At 33.3% G+C, this 19,488-nt stretch overlaps 1 protein-coding gene across 3 annotated transcripts in view; it reads right to left on the bottom strand.

The window, feature by feature from the left end:
• Positions 1-19,488, bottom strand: part of LOC145295957 (uncharacterized) — a 118,363-nt gene that overhangs the window by 47,697 nt on the left and 51,178 nt on the right. For all 3 annotated transcript variants that reach the window (XM_080141863.1, XM_080141862.1, XM_080141864.1), the window contains exons 3-6: positions 16,622-16,717; positions 13,009-13,181; positions 4,424-4,473; positions 1,482-2,705 (exon numbers count right to left, since the gene is read on the bottom strand). In XM_080141863.1, coding sequence (XP_079997989.1) covers positions 1,482-2,705; positions 4,424-4,473; positions 13,009-13,181; positions 16,622-16,717 — 1,543 coding nt within the window. The remainder of the gene's footprint in view (positions 1-1,481; positions 2,706-4,423; positions 4,474-13,008; positions 13,182-16,621; positions 16,718-19,488) is intronic.

The following is a 19,488-nucleotide window of genomic DNA, read 5'->3' as shown; positions in this document are numbered from 1 at the left end:
TAATTTCCTAATGTGTTAGTCAGATTATGTTAAAATTACAGAAAGATATCAAAAATAAAGAATCTAATCAAGTTCAAACCCCTTCAGTGACTTTTTGGATACCATATATATATATAATATATATACATACATATAAAACTAAGTATCACTTAGATCCAATAGCAAATTGGATTATTTAATGCAAAAAAAAAAAAAAAAAAAAAAAAAAAAACAAAGAAAAAACTACCTATTATATATAATTCATGAATTTCTTTTATTCTTTTCTTTAAAAGTTAAAATGAGATTGATTAAAATAAGAGATGCCAAAAGATGCAAGATCATCATGGTTTTAAAATCAATTTTACATGCTAGGTGTTGTACGGCTTTTAGAAATTGACATCCAAAAGTAACCCATCTTTGGCTAGATCTTATTTATCCCTCTTTCTCTCACGTCCGTCCCTTCTTATCATTTCCTCCCTTGTTTTCCTTGGTCTTACTGTCAACTAAACTTGTTACTTTAACTGTTCTACATTTACTCTCATCCATTCTTTCAACGTGACCATACCATCAAAGTCTTCTATTCTGAACACATCTCCCTATACTGTACAGATTTAATCTTCCTCTGAGGTCATGTCTGTAAGACACCCATTACACATCTCTTGTATCATGTCCTCCATACAACACATATCCTCAATCCTGACTGGCCAGGTTTCACTTCCATACATTATTATCATGCTGCATACACACTTTTGGTTAAGAGTGAAGTGGAGTTTCTGTTCAAACACTAAACTTCATCTCAGTGAAATAAAAGTTCTTCTAGATCAAGTCAATTTTCATTTCTGTTCCCACCTAGAATGTCCCTTTTAGGGGAGCTGGATTTTTCTCGCATCAAAAATAGACCTTCTATCTAACTCTACCCTCGTGGGGAGATAATTATGGAATCTTTTCTTGGTTAACAGTGGTAATGTTCTGCCAGTTAATAATAGCAGAAGTTTTTGGAATTCAAACATAAAACACATAAAAAAAAAAAAATGTACTAATCCAAAACCTGACCCAAGGGACTTTACATTAAGCCAGAATAGTTGACACAAACAATGAAGACAATAAAACTTATTGTAAGTTAATTATAAAGAAGTGATATTTTTTTTCAACAAATGTTCCAAAGAAATTATATTTTTTAGATGTAAACATGGAAACAACTATAACGAAAATCAAATGTTTTCTTTTTAAATGTAAGGTTTTTTGTTTTTCTTGCAAAAGTTTCAATAAAATAAGTATTTTTTTTTTAATGTTGAAAATAATTTTTTTGCATGGTAATAAGTATGATTGAATGCAATTTTCTTTCAAAAAAGTATGTTTTGTTTCCCTATTAATGAAAATATCATTTGTTGAGAGCTGATTGGCTAATCCCGGTGGCTTTTTCCGGATGCTTTTCCAGAAGATGCCGACATGACCTTGAGTCAGGTTTTGTAGTAGTATAAAAAAATAAAAAGGGAACTTACATGATTTTTGGTCCAAAAGATTCACAGAACCTTGTACACAAAGATCTAAGGGAAGTTTTTCGAGGCAAATTTTAATTAACGATCCAAGAGGATCGCCAAACAACCCTTTCCGAACTTCCTTGACCATTTTCCGGCAACTGCCCGATATTTTTACAGAGTTTTGTTTTTCACATTCGTTTTTCTCACAAGAGTTTTTTGGACTTTTTACTGGACTTTTTACTGTACAATGATTGTTTTTGTGTGTTCTTTTTAAATGATTTGGCGTCTTCATAGATTCTTTAACGAGATTTTTAATACTATGACAATTATTGTTGTCTGTCCCTGATGTATCATTTTCGTTAAATACAGTGTCAGAAAGTTTTTCCAAACTAACATTCAATATTCGATTGTTCAGTATCTTTGAAAACGTGTGTGTATTATTGCAGCTGATGTTGGAAGATTTCATATTAACCAAATCATTGGAATTACTGCAATTCAAACTATTACGACTTGATTTCTTTACAATTTTTGTCATTTTATTTGGAGTTTTATTTGTTGTAGTTTCATCTTTTGGAATTTCATCTTTTACAATTTTATCTGTCACAGTTTCATCTTTTATTGTTTTATCTTTTACAGTTTCATCTGTTGCAGTTTTATCTGTTGCAGTTTTAATTTTTACAGTTTCATCTGTTGCAGTTTTATCTGTTGCAGTTTTATCTTTTATTGTTTTATCTTTTATTGTTTTATCTTTTATTGTTTTATCTTTTATTGTTTTATCTTTTACAGTTTTATCTTTTATTACAGTTTTATCTGTTGCAGTTTTACCTGCTGCAGTTTTATCCTTTATTACAGTTTTATCCTTTATTACAGTTTTATCTTTTATTACAGTTTTATCTTTTATTACAGTTTTATCTGTTGCAGTTTTATCTTTTACAATTTTATTTGTTGCAGTTTCATTTTTCCTATTATGTGAAGTGCTAGGAATTTTTATACCGTCATCTTTCTTGGAATTTAGATTTTGGGCCTTTTGCAAAAGTTTTTCACGCATTTTAAAACGGTCAGTGCGTGACATTGACAGAGGTTGTTTAATTAGCTTTCGCCTTTTTGGAGTCATTTTCTTTTGGGCTTTCTTTCTCTTGAAAACATCTTCAATCAATTCAAAATCATTTTCACTTTCACTCGAAGAATCACTGATATCCGCCTCTTCATCACTCGAGTCTAAACTGTTGAATGCTTCTGGAAATACTGTAAAAAAAAAAAAAAATTATCATATATCACAAGTTAGTAGACAAAAACATTATAATGTTCAATCATAAGTCATACAAGAGCTAATATTTTATATCACTATTATTCATTGAGAATACCTGAGGTTTTATCTATCTGGTCATCCTGGTCATTTTAGCATATTCTTTCTTCAGACAGACTTATCAGTTCTATTTAATGGGAAATGTTGACAAAAAAATTTTCATCAACAATTTTTACTAATTCCAGAATGACAAAACTTGTATATCCCCAGTGAACACAATAATTTACAGTTGTCACACCTGTCATAAAAATTTTGGGGGACAATTTTTTCGTTTTCATTTTTGGAGATTACCCCTCGAAACAGGGAGAGACAATTCGAGAAGTTCATAATTTTTTTTTTCTAAGAATTTATCCAAAAAGTTTCACATAACATACTACATTAAAACAATAACACAAAATAAAAAATTATCTGAACATTTACTGAATTGAAATAACTTTTTTTATAGTTTATAAAATAATTGAACTTTTGATATAAATTACAACAGACATTTTTTTATAACAGACATTTTATGTATTAGATATAAAATTAATAGAACTCATGTTCCAGAGTTGCCAGGGGGAAAATTGAGGAAACCAAGAATTGTAACCCCAACAATATATTGACTGGAACCATGTACAGAGAGATTGAAGACACTCGAAGATGGCATCTATTTCGCATTCCAAACTAATTTTTTTTTCCCCTTATCATTTTGTTCTAGCTGCAGATGGACCATCCTACCAGATGGCAGACATTCACCCACTATCTCATGTATTCCAACCGAGAGATCTTTTTAAGATTCTATATACAGCACAATCATGTTGACACACCAGTTCTTGTCAGATCACGGAAGTTAAGCAACACTGAGCCTGCCCAGTACCAGATGGATGACTATTTGGGACTACCAAGGCACTGAATATAGAATGTCAGGTCAGTCCTCCTACTTTTCAATGTGTATAGTGGACACACGTGCGCACACATTAACAACCATATGAAAAGATTATGGAGTTTACTGAACTTCATCATCTTGATTGTGGTCAAAAATGATGCTGAAGATTCTAACCATCCCTTAAAGTGCAAGTCACTCATAATATTCGTGAATTTTGGAATACAACTCCAAGGAATAAGAGATCTAAATGTGGGCTATATTTAGTTTAATGCAAAGGGAGGAGTAAAAAGGGGTTGGAAATCCTTTGTGAAGATTCAGATACTGCAGACTTTTGTGAAATTTTAACAATAAATATTAAAGATGAATTAATAAATATTCCCCAAATTTAGATTTCTTTGGAGTATTTTAGAGTTTTAGGAGGCATAATATGATACATTTCAAAATTCAAATACATCCAATTTTCATTGAATTTGACCCATAATCATCACCAACAAAGCAAGATTCTCTGAATTTCAGTTTCTTCTTAATACACCTTAAGCTTTAAGTTTTAGACAACATTTCTTAAAATCAAACTTGGAATAAGGATTCTAGACATAAGGTTAAGTAGCATTATGTCTTGATTTTAATCTTAATGATGGGACATAAAAATGGTGCAAAACTGTTCTGTTCATGCATTTTACCCATCCTGGGACGGGTATTCTTGTAGTACTTTTATAATAAAAAAAAATATAAGATAATTTGCAACAACTAAAATTGTTTGAATCTAAGACAAAATAAAAAAGAAATACTTACAAGCTCCATTGTCAAGACACTTTCTTTCATGGAGTTTACTACAAAAGGTTCTGTAAAACAAGTTAAAACACATTTTAGTACAAACTGGGATCATGTGCAGCTAAATTTTTTTTATTTTATTTCACTACTAAGTCATCACTTACAAGAACGCTTACAAAATGTTCGATGATAAACAGTTGAAGAGATGAGTGAATTGTTAGTTGAATGATGAAGGATATTTTAAGATCAAAATTGTGAATAGAACGAAAAAAAAAATGATTACAATGCTTGTTAAGATATAGTCAACAAATCAATTTTTTTAAATATGTCGTTTTATGCAAAAACTATATTACGTACTAAATTGTCATGTAGAAAATAGTAATATATCCAAAAATTACAAAAATTCATTGAGTAGAACAACTGCTACTGTGTTTATAGTAAAAAAAAAAAAAAAAGTCTACTGGTATTGGCAAAAGATGTTGCAGCCATTAACAAGTAATTTAAAATATTCGTTTTGGAATTATGTCCCCTGTGTGTAGACTCTTACTGCCCACTTTATAATATCTAAATTCGATTTTACCTAATTTTCCATAAAAATTAATTTTAACTGTAAATACTTTTCTACTACATGATTCTACAAAATTTTTGGATAGTATGTAATATTGTTTTTGCTTAAAATGACATATCTTAAAAATCGATCTGTTGACTATCTTAACAAGCACCATGATTACTTACAAGGACTTTTTTTAATGGAAATCGCTCGAGACAAGGCATGAAGCCACCTGAAGAAAGGAGTTAAAATAAAAATATGTCAAGATCAAAAACTAGCCAACGGTAAGTGTTAGATAGATAGATTCTGACCCAGAATACAGTAATTCTTCCCCCTTTGTCAGAAACATCGCTCATAGAATGTGAAGACAAGGACAAAATAAGAGAAGTGAATATGACAAGCATTTTTTGAAACTCGTATTCACCCCAAACAATCAATATTTGGAGTAGCAATACACATGAAAAAATTTAAATGGCTTAAAATATTTCAATATTGGTATATATAGAAAGAGCTTGATAAGCTAAGAAAGAATCTTTTTAAATTTTTAAAATCCAATTAAAATCAAGGAAGTTATGACCTTGCGCATTTGAAAATTTTCCCCTCTTTAAGACTATATGCGTTTTGTCACATTTTTTACACTACTTTTTGAGTAAAAATGTTATATCCTTGTTAAAACACAAGACTAAGTAATGAAATTTACCATATAAGTGTATTTTTGTGCAAGGAATCTGAATATGCTACTGAAAATCTCCAGAAATGAATGATTTCCAAATAATCTGCAGTAAATTCACATAAATATGCTGCGATTGCTTAAAAATGCCATGTATTCATTAAAAGAAAAGAAGTTAGAGAACTCTAAGTTTAGTTGTAATGCATTTTATGTGCCAAAAACTGAAATCGAAATCTAGGATTGGTTAAAAAATGAATATATTGCAATATTTCTTTGGTATTATTGGAGATTAATACCTTCTGTTATCCCTCCCCATCTGACCACCTCTCCAAAATATGTGATTCTACCTTTATAGAAAATTGCATGTGAACAACTTGAAACACTTTAATAAAAGATAACCAAAAATTATTTTAGAATTTAATGTAAAATGATTTCTCATTTTGAATCATTTGAGTGCTTTAGGGCAGTTACCCCCCCCCCCTTTTCCTATGATAGATAAATCCTGGGTGTTTTTGTTTGTTTGTTTTCTAAAAGGTGATTATGCGTGGTTTTAAGAGGGTCTTTGTGCAATTATGAAAAGGTAGGGAGGTTGCCACTCTGACTTTGAGTTGATGATAGGGCTAAGGAAAATTATGTGTGAACATCCTGAAGACTTGATAGAAACAAAACAAAAACAATTTTAGAATTTAGAGTGGGGGTTGGTTTCACATAAATGTAAAATAATTCACCATTTCAAGACGATCCTAGCGTTTTAGGACAGTTGACCAATTTATTTGGGGGGGGGGGAGATTAATCATGTGCACTTTTCTTCAAACGTTTTTATGCTTTTTTTTTTTTACGTTCATATGAGCTCACAGGGGAAGTTTGTTTAGTGGGGAGCTCTGCCACTTGCACTTAGCGTTATTGTTAAGGCTAAAGGTTTTAGGAGGAGGCTTGCCACTCGTACCTAGCATTAGACATAGAATTAAGCGTTTTTTTTTTTTAAGAGGGTTTTTGATACCCATTGTGAAACTTTACAAGAATTATGACAAACAGACAAAAATAAATGTTATTTAAAAAAGTGACGTCCCTCTAACAGAAAACATGATGCTTGGAAAAATATCAAGTATTTAAATTCTATTTAAATATAAAAAAAGAAACAAGTTTTTGCTAAAGCTGACAAATTGTTAAAAAATTTGAATTAATGTTATTTTGATTTTTAATTACATTTCATGTCCTTTCCTACCGTTGTTATTTTTTAACACCTCCTACAAATATTTAAATATTGATTATTTTTTTTATTTTATTTTTTTTTTTATAATCAGGTAGATTAGTTTCCATTTGATAATAATTCACTAAAAGCATTTTTAAAGGACGAAAATTAGAAGTGTGTTACCGTTTGTAATTGTACACGTGAACCAAAACATCATATTCCACATTTTCGCTTGTTAAAATATTTTAAAATTTACTACTACCCAATTTTTTAAAATATTTGTATGGTTGATAACAAAATAGCTCTAACATGTAATTTTTTTTATAACCAGATTTTCAATTAAAAAAAAAAATCGATTTAGAATAAAAATAAACAACAAAAACAAAGTCTGTTTACGCCATGTTATCGCTGCTGCTGCTGATACAGCTACTATCACTAATACTACAGAAGTCTTGATTCAAATTCATAACGATTTTTTCGGATATTATGTTTTTAAATTGCTACGTACCACTAGAGAAAACAATGTCCAATCATCTTTTTAACGAATAAACATAGTAAAAAGTTTTATTTAATAGTGAGTGTCCGAAGAAATTTTTTTTCCAAATTTTCAATACTCACCATTTTGAAATCTTTTTTTTAACACAACAAAAAACGAGTGGTCAAATGAATTTCGGACACTCGAAATTATTAAAAATGACTACTCTTTTGGCTAATTTCTAAATTTCCTTAAAAAATTCTTTACAGAAACACAGTACGAATGTTAAGAAATCGGGGGGGGGGGGGGGTACAAAAACTTACCGAAAATGCCGTTTTATGATGTTCACATTTTTATCACTTTATTTGCTTAAAACTCTAAAAATATATAATGTATGTTATTATTTACTAATTCATTTGAAAATATATTTATTTCTGAACAAAACGGTGGTATTTTGAAGACTTAAAGTGCTTTTGTTTTTAAAATATGACTATTTTAGCAGAAACCCCTTGAAATCTGTGATTATCCAAAGCGTTTTAACGGCCATGTGTATTGCTACTTGGAGCTACTATTTGGAACCATGTATAAGAGTGACTATGAAGGAAATTGAGAAACAAGATGTCTGTTCACATTACATTTAAATTTCAACATGTTCATACAGTCAGCAAAGCGGGAAACAGAAAGGGAATTCCAAAGACTACCAGTATGAGATAAGAAACTATTAGTGTAAATGTTTGCTGACTTCTAGGGACCTCTACAGTAAAGGGCTGGATTTTACTGCTTGTCAGGTTAGTAGTATGTATTTAAATTGAGGGAGCACAAATGCTACGTTTGTCAGTAGTCAACTAACTCAGCAAAAATAATCTCCTCAGTGACATGCAATATGGTTTCCGTTCTGCTAGATCTACAGCAAATGTGCTAACAGTTATATCTCATAAGATTAGCGAATCTCTCGTTGGAAGCTTCCTTTCTAGGGAAATTGCTCTTAACATATCAAAAGCCTTTGATAGGGTATGGCATAAAGGTCTACTCCATAAGATCTCCAGCTATGGTATAGCTGGAAATGTCTTCTCAATTATTAAATTATTTCTCTGATAGCTTAAGAGTAGTGATTGATGGGCAAAAATCAAAAGTTCACAGTATTAATGTTGGAATCCCTATGGTGTCCATCCTGGGCTCTACTCTCTTCTTGATCTACATCAATGACCTCCCAAATCACATCCTAAAATCATTTGTAGACATTGATGCTGACGACACTACTATCTATAACAACACTTCAAAGGCCATAAACGACCAAGTTCTTTCTGATTCTCTCTTCTCTGATCTTGATCACATAGTGCAATGGCGAAAGAGGTGACTGGTTAATTTCAATGCATCTAAAACCAAGCTTCTATCTTTACATCATCAACTCTCTGATCCCTGTCTGGTATCAATTGAAATGAATGGCTCTCGTCTTGGGGAAGCTCCATCTTTTGACAAGCTTCTGGGTCTGACCTTTACTCCTGATCTGAAATGGAACATGTATATCAAATCCGTTGCCAAAGTCACTGGAAAAATGATGGGATCATTCTATTGCTCCAGTAGATATCTCACTACTGATGCAATTCTCTACTTCTATAAGAGCTAAGTAGATCCAAGGATGGAGTACTGCTGCCACATCTAGGTAGGAGCTGCTAGAAGCACCTTATCCTGCCTTAACAGAGTTCAAAATAGACTTTGTAGCTTAGTGGGGGAGGGGTCTCTTTTCTCCTTCCTGCAATCTCTTTTCCATAGAAGAGACATTGCGAGTATGCTTTATCGTTATTTCCATGGCAAGTGCTCATCTGAGCTCCAATCTATGGTCCCACCTTGTTAAACTTTTACAAAAACCACTCATCTAGCTGAAATAACTATCAATAATTTCCCTCACTCTTTATCTGTGCTTAAACCTAAATGTAGATTCCATGAACAAAGCTTATTTCGTAGAACTGCATGCCTGTGGAACTCTCTTCAGTTTCCCTGCTTTTTAGTCATCCTCTTAAGTTATCGGATTAACCAAATTTCCAATATTAATGATTACTATGATATTGTCCCATTGACTACTGTACACTTATTAACCCTTATCCTTGAGTAGCCTACAGGCCTTGATAAGTGATGACTCCTTTATAAAAAAAAAAAAAACACTTGTAAAACAGACACATTGTATTTACTTGCCTTGCATGATGGGGTTTGGTTGTTTCATTTTATAGCATATCAACACTTTTTGGGTTATTTAATGTCAAAACCAGTAATTTAAAAAAAATGTTTTCATGCATCAAGTTCTTTATATCTTCAAATATTTATTCAGGGAATTTGGTTTGGTTCAGTTGTTTCGTTTTACAGCATATCAACCCTTTTCAATGCCAAATCCAACAATTTTGGAAAAAAAATTTTTTGCTTCAAGTTGTTTATATCTGCAAATATTTATTAATAGTGTTTGGTTTAGTTGTTTTGGTAATTTTTGACTTTGCAGAAAATGATCAAGTTTTGCAACAGGAAAGGAAAAGAAAACAATAGCATCAATATTTGATGCATTTTAAGTCAGGAAGATTAGACAACCTGATTTGGTAGCACCAGTACGCCCATGAAGACTAGAGTTGATACATGGTAGAGCTAAATATGAAATGTACCCAATTTTGAATGTCACGACTACCTATGAGAATTGCTTTGCTCTCAAAGATTTCTTCTCCGACTGATGACAGAACAGATACTACACTTTGTTCGTAGCCCAAAAATGTGATTTTATCATAATGCAGCAAAATAGTTTGAATGAGCTTCAGCAGCATATCCCAAAAAGCATAGTTTTACAACAAGAGACTAAAGCTGCTTTCAGGAACGCCAGCAACCACTGCAAAAGAGTAATAAAAAATGCAAGAGAGCTATATGCTCAGTCTGTTAAATCCAAAGTAGCTGAGCAGCGGCTTGGTTCCCACCAGTTTTGGCAAATAATAAATAGGATCCTGAACAGAAGTGTGCGTTCTATCCCAACCATTATCAATGGACCAGAGGTCATCTCCTCAGCTTCAGACAAGGCCAAACTATTTGCCAAGAACTTTGCAGCTAATTCTACACTATGCGACAAAGGCCATCAACTCTCCATATTTCCTCATATAACACAGAACACGCTAGGTAACATACAAATATCTGTACATGAGGTTGCCAAGCTAATCAAGACCCTTGATTCCAGTAAAGTTACTGGCCCTCACGGCATCCCAATTATAGTGTTAAAAAAGCTTCAACTAGAACTTGCTCCCATACTTACGAAACTGTTTAAACGTTGCCTTAAGGAGAAGTGCTTTATAACACCTTGGAAAACCTCATCAGTATGCCCTGTATTTAAGAACTCAGGTGATAAGTCATCTCCCTCTCAGTACAGACCAATAAGTCTCCTGTGTGTCATGAGTAAGTTGCTGGAATCCATATTAAATAGAGAAATAGTCAACCACCTCAGCAGAAATAACCGTCTTAGTTACACGCAATATGGTTTCCGTTCTGCTAGATCTACAGCAGATGTGCTAACGGTTATATCTCATAGGATTAGTGAATCTCTTGACAAAGGCTTCCTTTCCAGGGCAATTGCTCTTGACATATCAAAGGCCTTCGACAAGGTATGGCATAAAGGCCTACTTCACAAGATCTCCAGCTACGGTATAACTGGAAATATTCTATCATTAAATCATTTCTCTCTGATAGGCTCATAAGAGTAGTGGTTGATGGACAAAAATCAGAGGCCTGCAGTATTAATGCTGGAGTCCCTCAAGGGTCCATCCTGGGCTCAACTCTCCCTGATCTACATCAATGATCTCCAAAAACACATACTTAAATCATTCGTTGACATCTATGCTGATGACACGACCATCTACAGCAACATATCAAAGGCTGTAAATGACAAAGCTCTCTCTGATTCTCTCTCCTCTGATCTCGAACGAGTGGTTCAGTGGGGGAAGACGTGGCTGGTTACCTTTAATGCATCTAAAACCAAACTCCTATATTTACATCATAAACGCTCTGATCCCCATCTGGCATCAACTGAAATGGATAGCTCTCGTCTAGGAGAAGCCCCATGTTTTGACAAGCTTCTGGGCTTTACCTTTACTCCGGATCTGAAATGGAACACGTACATCAAGTCTGTTGCCAAGATCGCTGGAAAGATGATCGGATCCTTCTACCGCTCCAGAAGATATCTCACTACTGATGTAATTCTCTGTCTATATAAAAGCCAAGTACATCCAAGGATGGAATACTGCTGCCATATCTGGGCAGGAGCTAGCTGCTAAAAACAGCCTATCCTGCCTTGACAGAGTACAAAATAGACTTTGTGGCTTAGTGGGGGATGCCCTTTTCTCTTCCCTGCAACCTCTCTCCCACAGAAGAGACGTTGCAAGCCTATCTTTGTTTTATCATTATTTCCATGGCAAGTGCTCGTCTGAACTCCAATCTCTGATCCCCCCTCGCCAATCTTTCACAAAAAACACCCGTCTAGCTGAATCCACTGTCAAAAACCTTTCCCACTCTTTATTTATGCCTAAATCAAAACGTAGATTCCATGAACAATGCTTCTTTCTTAGAACTGCACGCCTGTGGAATTCTGTTCCATCTGCCTGCTTCCCTCCTGACTACAACTTGGATATTTTCAAGTCCAACGTAAACAAATTCCTGATGAACCGCCCCCTTAAGTAGACACTTTTAATATCCACACTAACGTAATGTACTTACAATAACCCTTATCCCTGAGTGGCTTCCGGACCTTGATAAGTGGTGACCACCTTGTAAAAAAAAAAGTACAGAATTAAAAAAAATAATTTCAACAATGTTGGGATTCTCTTTTATGATAAAACTTAATCCCACAATGCAATTTGTCCCATGAGGGCAGAGTTAAACACAATTTTTCTTAATGTGGGGAATATCTAGCTCCCCAAAAAGAGGCTCTCTGGATTAGGACAAAAATCAAAATTACCTCAGTTTAGATTAGTTTCGTCCCCATTGAAAAGATGAAATGTAATATCAGAGCAGATACTACACTTAGCTCTTGTTCTTTTTGTTTTTTTTTACAGGGCAGTCATCACTTATAAACACCTGAAGGCCACTCAAGGATAAGCGTTAATGCATGTATGGTGATGGAAATTGGGTAGAAATTGACTATTTAAGTGAGTGGCTCAACAAGAATTTGTTTACGTTGGACTTGAAAACAACCATGTTGTAGTCAGTTGGAAAGCAGGCGAGCAGAACAGAGTTCCACAGTTGGGCAGTTCTAGGAAAGAAACTTTATTCATGGAATTTGCATTTAGATTTAGGCACAGATAGAGAAGGATAAACTTATAACTGAAATATTCGAGTGATTTATACAAGCACAAGTGTTTGCAGTATATATAATATCTTTATATCTTTCTGCTTATAATAAAAACCATCCAGCATGACCAGTGTTGCAATGGAATGAATGAGGAATCTTCCTGCTCCAAAACCCATGTTGCTATTTAAAAATTTTTTAAACGTACATCTCATGTGAACTCAAACCATCACTATTATTGTACCTGCCCCCACTTAAATACAAAATTAATGCTACCATTAGCTTCCTAGTGAACTTTACTTGAGCAAGGTTCGTTGATCTTGGTATAGGGCTTTGTCTTCAGCTACATCCTCAAACAAAAAGACAACAAAACAGCAGATAATGGCATGAATATTTATAATTTTAAAAACTTACCTATAAAGAATTACTGGACGACTTTTCTTTCGGCGTCGGATGCATATTCGCCTGGCAAAACATTTGTCATTCATTCGGACACAATAATAATGGAAGGAGCGCTTGCAATACCAGTAGCCACATTTCGCTGATGGCACACCATTATTTCGCGATTTTTTACAAAGCATACATTTCTGTAATTAAAATGGTTTAAAGTTTGCATAAACTACACACATTCAAGCATAAAATGAAAATAAGATTTTTTTTTTTAAATGGTAACATCAAAAATAACCCGGCTATAAAACAGAAACCAATAAAAACTAATAACCAAAATCAATAAAAATAATAGTTAACGGCAAGAAAGCACAAATCAAAGTGACATAAGAGATGTTCTGAGTTTCTACTGACAAACAGCTGAATCATTCAACTCATATGGAATTTGAAATGGCGAATTATTGGTAACCTGAAGATCAACAGTTTGAATCAGTTTCACTGCATCTCGCATTTTAATATTAAAAATTATGTCATATCTTAAGCCGTTATGTTTCTGAATTTTTGAGATGAGGATTGATTATTGTACCTGCCCCCACCTAAATACAAAATTAATGCTAACATTAGCTTTCTAGTGAACTTTACTTAAGCAAAGTTTGTTGATCTTGGTATAGGGCTTTGTTTTCAGCTACATCCTTAAACAAAAAGACAGCAAAATAGCAGATAATGGCATGAATATTTATGATATGTATTATTTGGATAATTCGGAGTGTTATTTTCACGTTTCGGTCAATGCAACCTCTGACCTTCAGGTGTATCTTACCAAACTTGTGAGTCTTTCTGTCGAACTCTGGAATCTGCACGGAATTTCAAACGAAAACCTTTATTTAATCCACAGGAGTAGCATGCTTTTGTTCTGTCAGCCATGACCAGGTAGAAGTCCTAAATAATTTGCAATTGTATTTTTTGAGTATCATTTGCACTGAGATTGAACTTCCAGAAGAGTATAACTTCCGACTGAATTTTAACAAGTACTTTATCAGTTATGCTACAGGTCTTCGACAAGATACACCTGAAGAAGGTCATGGTTACAGCAATCAAGGCATGAAAATAACACTCAAGATTAGAACAGTGGTCTGAATAATCCAAATACGAATCTCTTGCCATTCGTGGCTTTTGCACAGGCAATTCTTTATCATTAACCTCCAATTCAGTGGTTGTAGTGTTGGAAAGCCCTCAGACAGAGACCAGTTTCCCAGCTAAATTTGTGGAAAGGAAGTTGGAAGCAACTCAATTTTTTGTAATAATTGTAATCACTGCATACATAAGTGAAATTACTGATAGGTTGAGAAATGATTTATGTTCGAGAAGTGTAAAACAGTGGAGATAGATGAGAACTTGAATGTGAAGTATATTTGTATAAAAAACTTATGGAGTTTGTTCAGAAGTTTTTTTACCTTGGTGCACAGGGATGCAAATGAGATTCTTCCAGTTTAAATATAAAAAAAAAAGCCTAATTTTTCAGAGACTGACTTTGAGTTGGATGTTGGAGCAGCAAATCTTGACAGTAGATTGTCGCATTTGACCCAGGAAATTGTTAGTTGGAAATGCGACGTTAACACTTGACCATTTAACAAGCTATTTCAGCTAATTACTGTCTTGCATACCAAAGTACAATGGAGAAAATTCTGAAAATGAGCAGTGAAAAATAGTGAAAATGTTCAGTGAAAAAGGTGATTTAATGGCCTGGTTGACAAAAATGAACTTGGTTGCAAAAGTGTAAAAGGTCCATGACCATGCAAGTTTTACGTCCTTGTTTCTGAAAGAGGACATCTTAGCCATGTATCTCCAGTTAACAGAGAAGGATCAATGAAATGCAGAGAAGATAGAGACTAAACTAAAGATGGCGTTTACTGAAGGAATTTTCTTTGCATATGCAAACTTGGGGAGGATGCGGTGGACTGGTGAGGAAGTCGATGTATATGCAACCAATGTACAAATATTGGCAGAAAGATTTGAGGAAACAAAACAAGAATGTTGTGAGACTCTTTTGTTGACAGTTTCTCTGAAAATATTTCTGCACCACTACAGCAGTTATTGAATGTGAAAGAGTTGTCAATTAATGAATTAATTTTAACTACCAGAGTGCTTAGGCCACGCAGACTCCAGAAGTGGCTGCTAAATAAATATATCGTGTGTCACTCTACTTGAGATGCAATTGATGTCTGCGGAGAAACTATGAAGAAATGGAGGCAGATGACAATGACGACAAAGTGTGGATTTGAAAAGCGCATATTTACAAATTCATGTTGGAAGTTTCAGTTGATCCAATATGAAGTAAAGACTTATTGTCTGACTAGATAGTAGTCATAATTAAATGTTGCCCCAAAAATCATGCAAAATTTTGAAAATTGCGCTCAATAAAGTGGACCTCATAAGAATTAACACGGATTCGTATATAGAGGACACCCTGGTTTATGAAACAGTAGTGCCAGCAATAAAGCTTGTATGTCATCTTCACAAGTTTGGCCTAAAAGCAAAACCACCAGAGTTGTTGAAGAGAGGAACAGCATTGGATCTTTGGCTAAATACAGCCAGTATAGTAAAATTGATATTTACGAGAGGAAAAGATCTGCCAGAGATACAAGATGAAATAAGCAAGTGTGAACTGTTTTCTGTCTGTGAAAAACTGGTCAGCCACTATCCAATATCTGAATGACTTAGAACCACTTGCAGTGATTTGACAAAAATGTAGAAAAAATTGTTTGGGGAGATATGGTAGATAGCGAGACAGTAGGCATGTTACGAGAAGTCGTGGAAGAGGTTCTACAAAAAGGCCTGGTTCAAAGGAGATGGCAGGTTTTCAAATTAGAAAAAGGCATTGTATGGTGTGATGCAAGTAGCATGGCCACTGGCGTGTGTATTGAAATTGATGGAGTGTAATAGTCGAGGATGCAGTATCATCACATCAATGTCGCTGAGCTGGAAACTACAATAAAAGATGTGAATTTTATTTATCCGACAATGTTTAGGATTAGGAACGTGTGATTAAATGCCTGAAAAAAAAAAAAAAAAAAAAAAAAAAAACTGTCCACTGAAAACAAAAAGAACGAGGAAAAGAAAAAAAATGGCTGCTGCTCCTCTTTATATGCTGGCAATCTTAACCCTGGAAATTATTAGTTGGAAGTGCAGTATAGTTAACACTTGGTCATTAACTATAATATTTCTAAGAGAAGAATTTATCAGCTATGCACATGCAGTATCAAGATAGAAGTGAAACCTGACCAGTGAATACTAAGGTTTTATGCACAACATGAAAAGAAACTGGAATCTTAGAAAGGTCTACATCATTCCAGCAACTGGACTCATCAAAAATAATTTCAAAAACTACCTGACAAATATACCTGGTGAACAAAGTGTAAGAGACATACAAACAATTGCACTTAAAGGAAAGGTTAGAATCTTTAAAAAAAAACTCTTTCAGTCAGAATGTCTGAGATAGCGGTTGAATGTCTAACATCTGGTAGGATGCCTCATCTCCAAAATATTGAAAACTGAAAAAAAGAGAAACCACATGCACTCCCAATAATAAATATATCAACTATATTAAAAAAAGATTAAAATTAAAAATAACGTCACTCACCAAATTATTTGCTCGTTTTATTTCTTGGAGAACTTCATTGATCTTAAAGCCACCAAATTTTTTAAATTTGTATTGACCAAGACAATAAGAATATTGCTAGAAAAGAAAAAAAAGGGATGCATTATTTACAAACCAAAATCTGAAATATACATTTTAATGACATGAAGCAAATTTGCCTGCAACAATTCATCTGCAAATACAACTCGATTACAAAAAGGGTGAGTAATGAAAATTATATTTACTGAAGACAAAAGGAGTTTAACAACAATACTTAATTGATTAATTGCATTTATAATCAAATTATATAGCGAATTGAACCCATTACTAAAAATTGAAAGAGTTTGTTTTTCTTGCTCTGACATTGTTTTAATAATTTTTAAATAGAAAAGTATCAAACTTCTTAATATACTCAAACATGAATATGCAAGCATATTCCTTTTAAAAATGCGCATTCTTAATTAATTATTGATTTTTTTATTTTAATGGTTTCTTATTAGATGATTCGCTTCATTTACCTGTTATGCTTAATTCTATTTATCTACACTTTCTACATCGTGCATAACTGCATAGAATTTAGGATGAAAACTTTCTAACACACGGATCTCTTTTTATATATATATATATATATATATATATATTAGTGATGGGACGATTACAATATTTTTTCGATTCCAATACAATTACTGATTCTGTTTTAAATTTCTAATTCTGATACAATTACCGATTCTGATTCTTTTTAATTTCTAAATATTGAGTTGGTTTTAGGAACAGTTACCACAAAAAACATGAAAAATGTACATATAATTTCCTAAACGTAAAAATACACTTATGGAGATGATCTATTGATTTTAGTTTTACTGACGATTTTAGTTTTACTGACAGTTTAAAAGCATTATTTATCATTTCATCATTAATACAAGCCATGGAAAATTAAGTTGTAACTGAAAACAAATAAAAATCATGGTTTTGTATTACTGTACACAGAAGTACGAAAAAGTTATCAAAAAACAAATATATAACTAACAAATGTTATCAAAGGCAAGATAAGTTACTTTACTATCTAACTAGATAAGGTTTTAGTGTTTTTATTTCATGTAAAATGTTTATTCGGTTCGAAAAACAAGTAATATTCAGCGCTATCCGACAACAAAAAAAAATGGTCACAATCTATCTTTAGATCTTTGAAGTCTCAACAATGACTTTTTTGTACCTCTGTGGATTGTAAAGCAAAACAAAATTATAAAAATCATCATTTTTGGCATCGGAAAATAGGCACAAATTTTTCCAATTCCAATACTGATACCCACAAAAGTTCCACTTTTTTCAATTCTGGATTCCAATTAATTGTCCCAACACTAATATATATATATATATATATATATATATATATATATGATTAGTTTTTTTGGAAAAAGAATTCCAGCAGAGTGCTCAATTAAAAGGAAAATCCAAATTTTAAGAGCGTACTTATATTTTGTGTACAGAAAGTTGTTAGTTGAGACAGGTCATTGGTACCGTCGGTTTCAAGCCCGATAATAAGGCCCGTTTAAGGTATCCTTATCGAGCTCTCTTCAGCCGAATTGGCTGAAGAGAGCTCGATAAGGATACCTTAAACGGGCCTTATTATCGGGCTTGAAACCGACGGTACCAATGACCTGTCTCAACTAACAACTTTCTGTACACAAAATATATATATATATATATATATATGATACACTCTACTGTAGATTTCGATATATGAGCTTCCACCACAATAACTAAGTTACTCGGAAAATCCACACGATTTTTTTATTGTGGTGAAGGCTTTGTCTAGAACCAATCACACTTTTTGGTATTACTACTAAACTTTCACCTTAGGGTTTGTGTCCCTTGATAGAAGCGCTGGTTGAGTTTGAATAAAATAAATATGTATTAGATACGTTTGAAGCCAAAACAATGCATTACAAAATAATGTTTTTTAATGTAGTCTTTTCAAATGTCGGAACATGAATACCGCGTGACCAACGCACCGTTCTGACATTTGAAAAGACTACCGTAAAAACAACAAATGAAGTTCTACTGATTATCTGCTCCAACAACAATATGGCAAAAAAAAAAAAAAAGAAAGACATACTGAAGATGAAGGTTTTCTTCAAAATATATTTATGAATTTCAATATAAATTTCAAAGAAAATAAATATGTTTATTTTGTAATAATGCGTTGTTTTGGCTTCAAACATATCTAATACATATTTATTTTATACTAACCTTTATCGGTGCAGATGACTGCCACAGGACAGAGTATATAGTAAACTGCAGGTTTTTACATCAGAGTTACCTACTCTTAGATGTAGGTCTTAACGAAGACTGGGGGTGAATCTCTCGCATTGAATAAATGTGCCCCCAGATACCAACTTGGAAATTTCCACGACTTGGCGTGGATGCCAGCTGATAGCATCAAAATCATATATATAATTATTTTAATACCTACAGACACCACTAGTGTTTCATCCTTTTGGGAATCATCAGTGTAAGGAGTTACAATTAAAGTCAGTTGAGAGATTCGAACCTGGCCATTTCGCTTTCTCTGACTCCATTAGCAAGGAACAAACTGCACAGCCAACATTAATCTCGAGAAATAGTTGAAATTAACATTTATATAAAGCGTAAATGTCAAGACGGTGAGAGTGATCTATTATAACATTATGATCTGCACACGTGAGCTTAAGTGACTGATTTATTACATTTCAACTTACAGTGCTCAATAATAAGAACCAAGTTCTTAAAGGGGTTGACATAGTTATTACTATAATTATTTTAATACTTACAGACACTAGTGTTTCATAAAAGTGACCTTGTCTGCTAACTCCTTTCTCTCCATAGACTTG

Source organism: Euprymna scolopes, chromosome 16 (genome assembly GCF_053919585.1).
Source record: "Euprymna scolopes isolate OS-2025 chromosome 16, ASM5391958v1, whole genome shotgun sequence".
Lineage (NCBI taxonomy): Eukaryota > Metazoa > Mollusca > Cephalopoda > Sepiida > Sepiolidae > Euprymna > Euprymna scolopes.
This window is presented reverse-complemented; position numbering and strand designations above follow the sequence as displayed.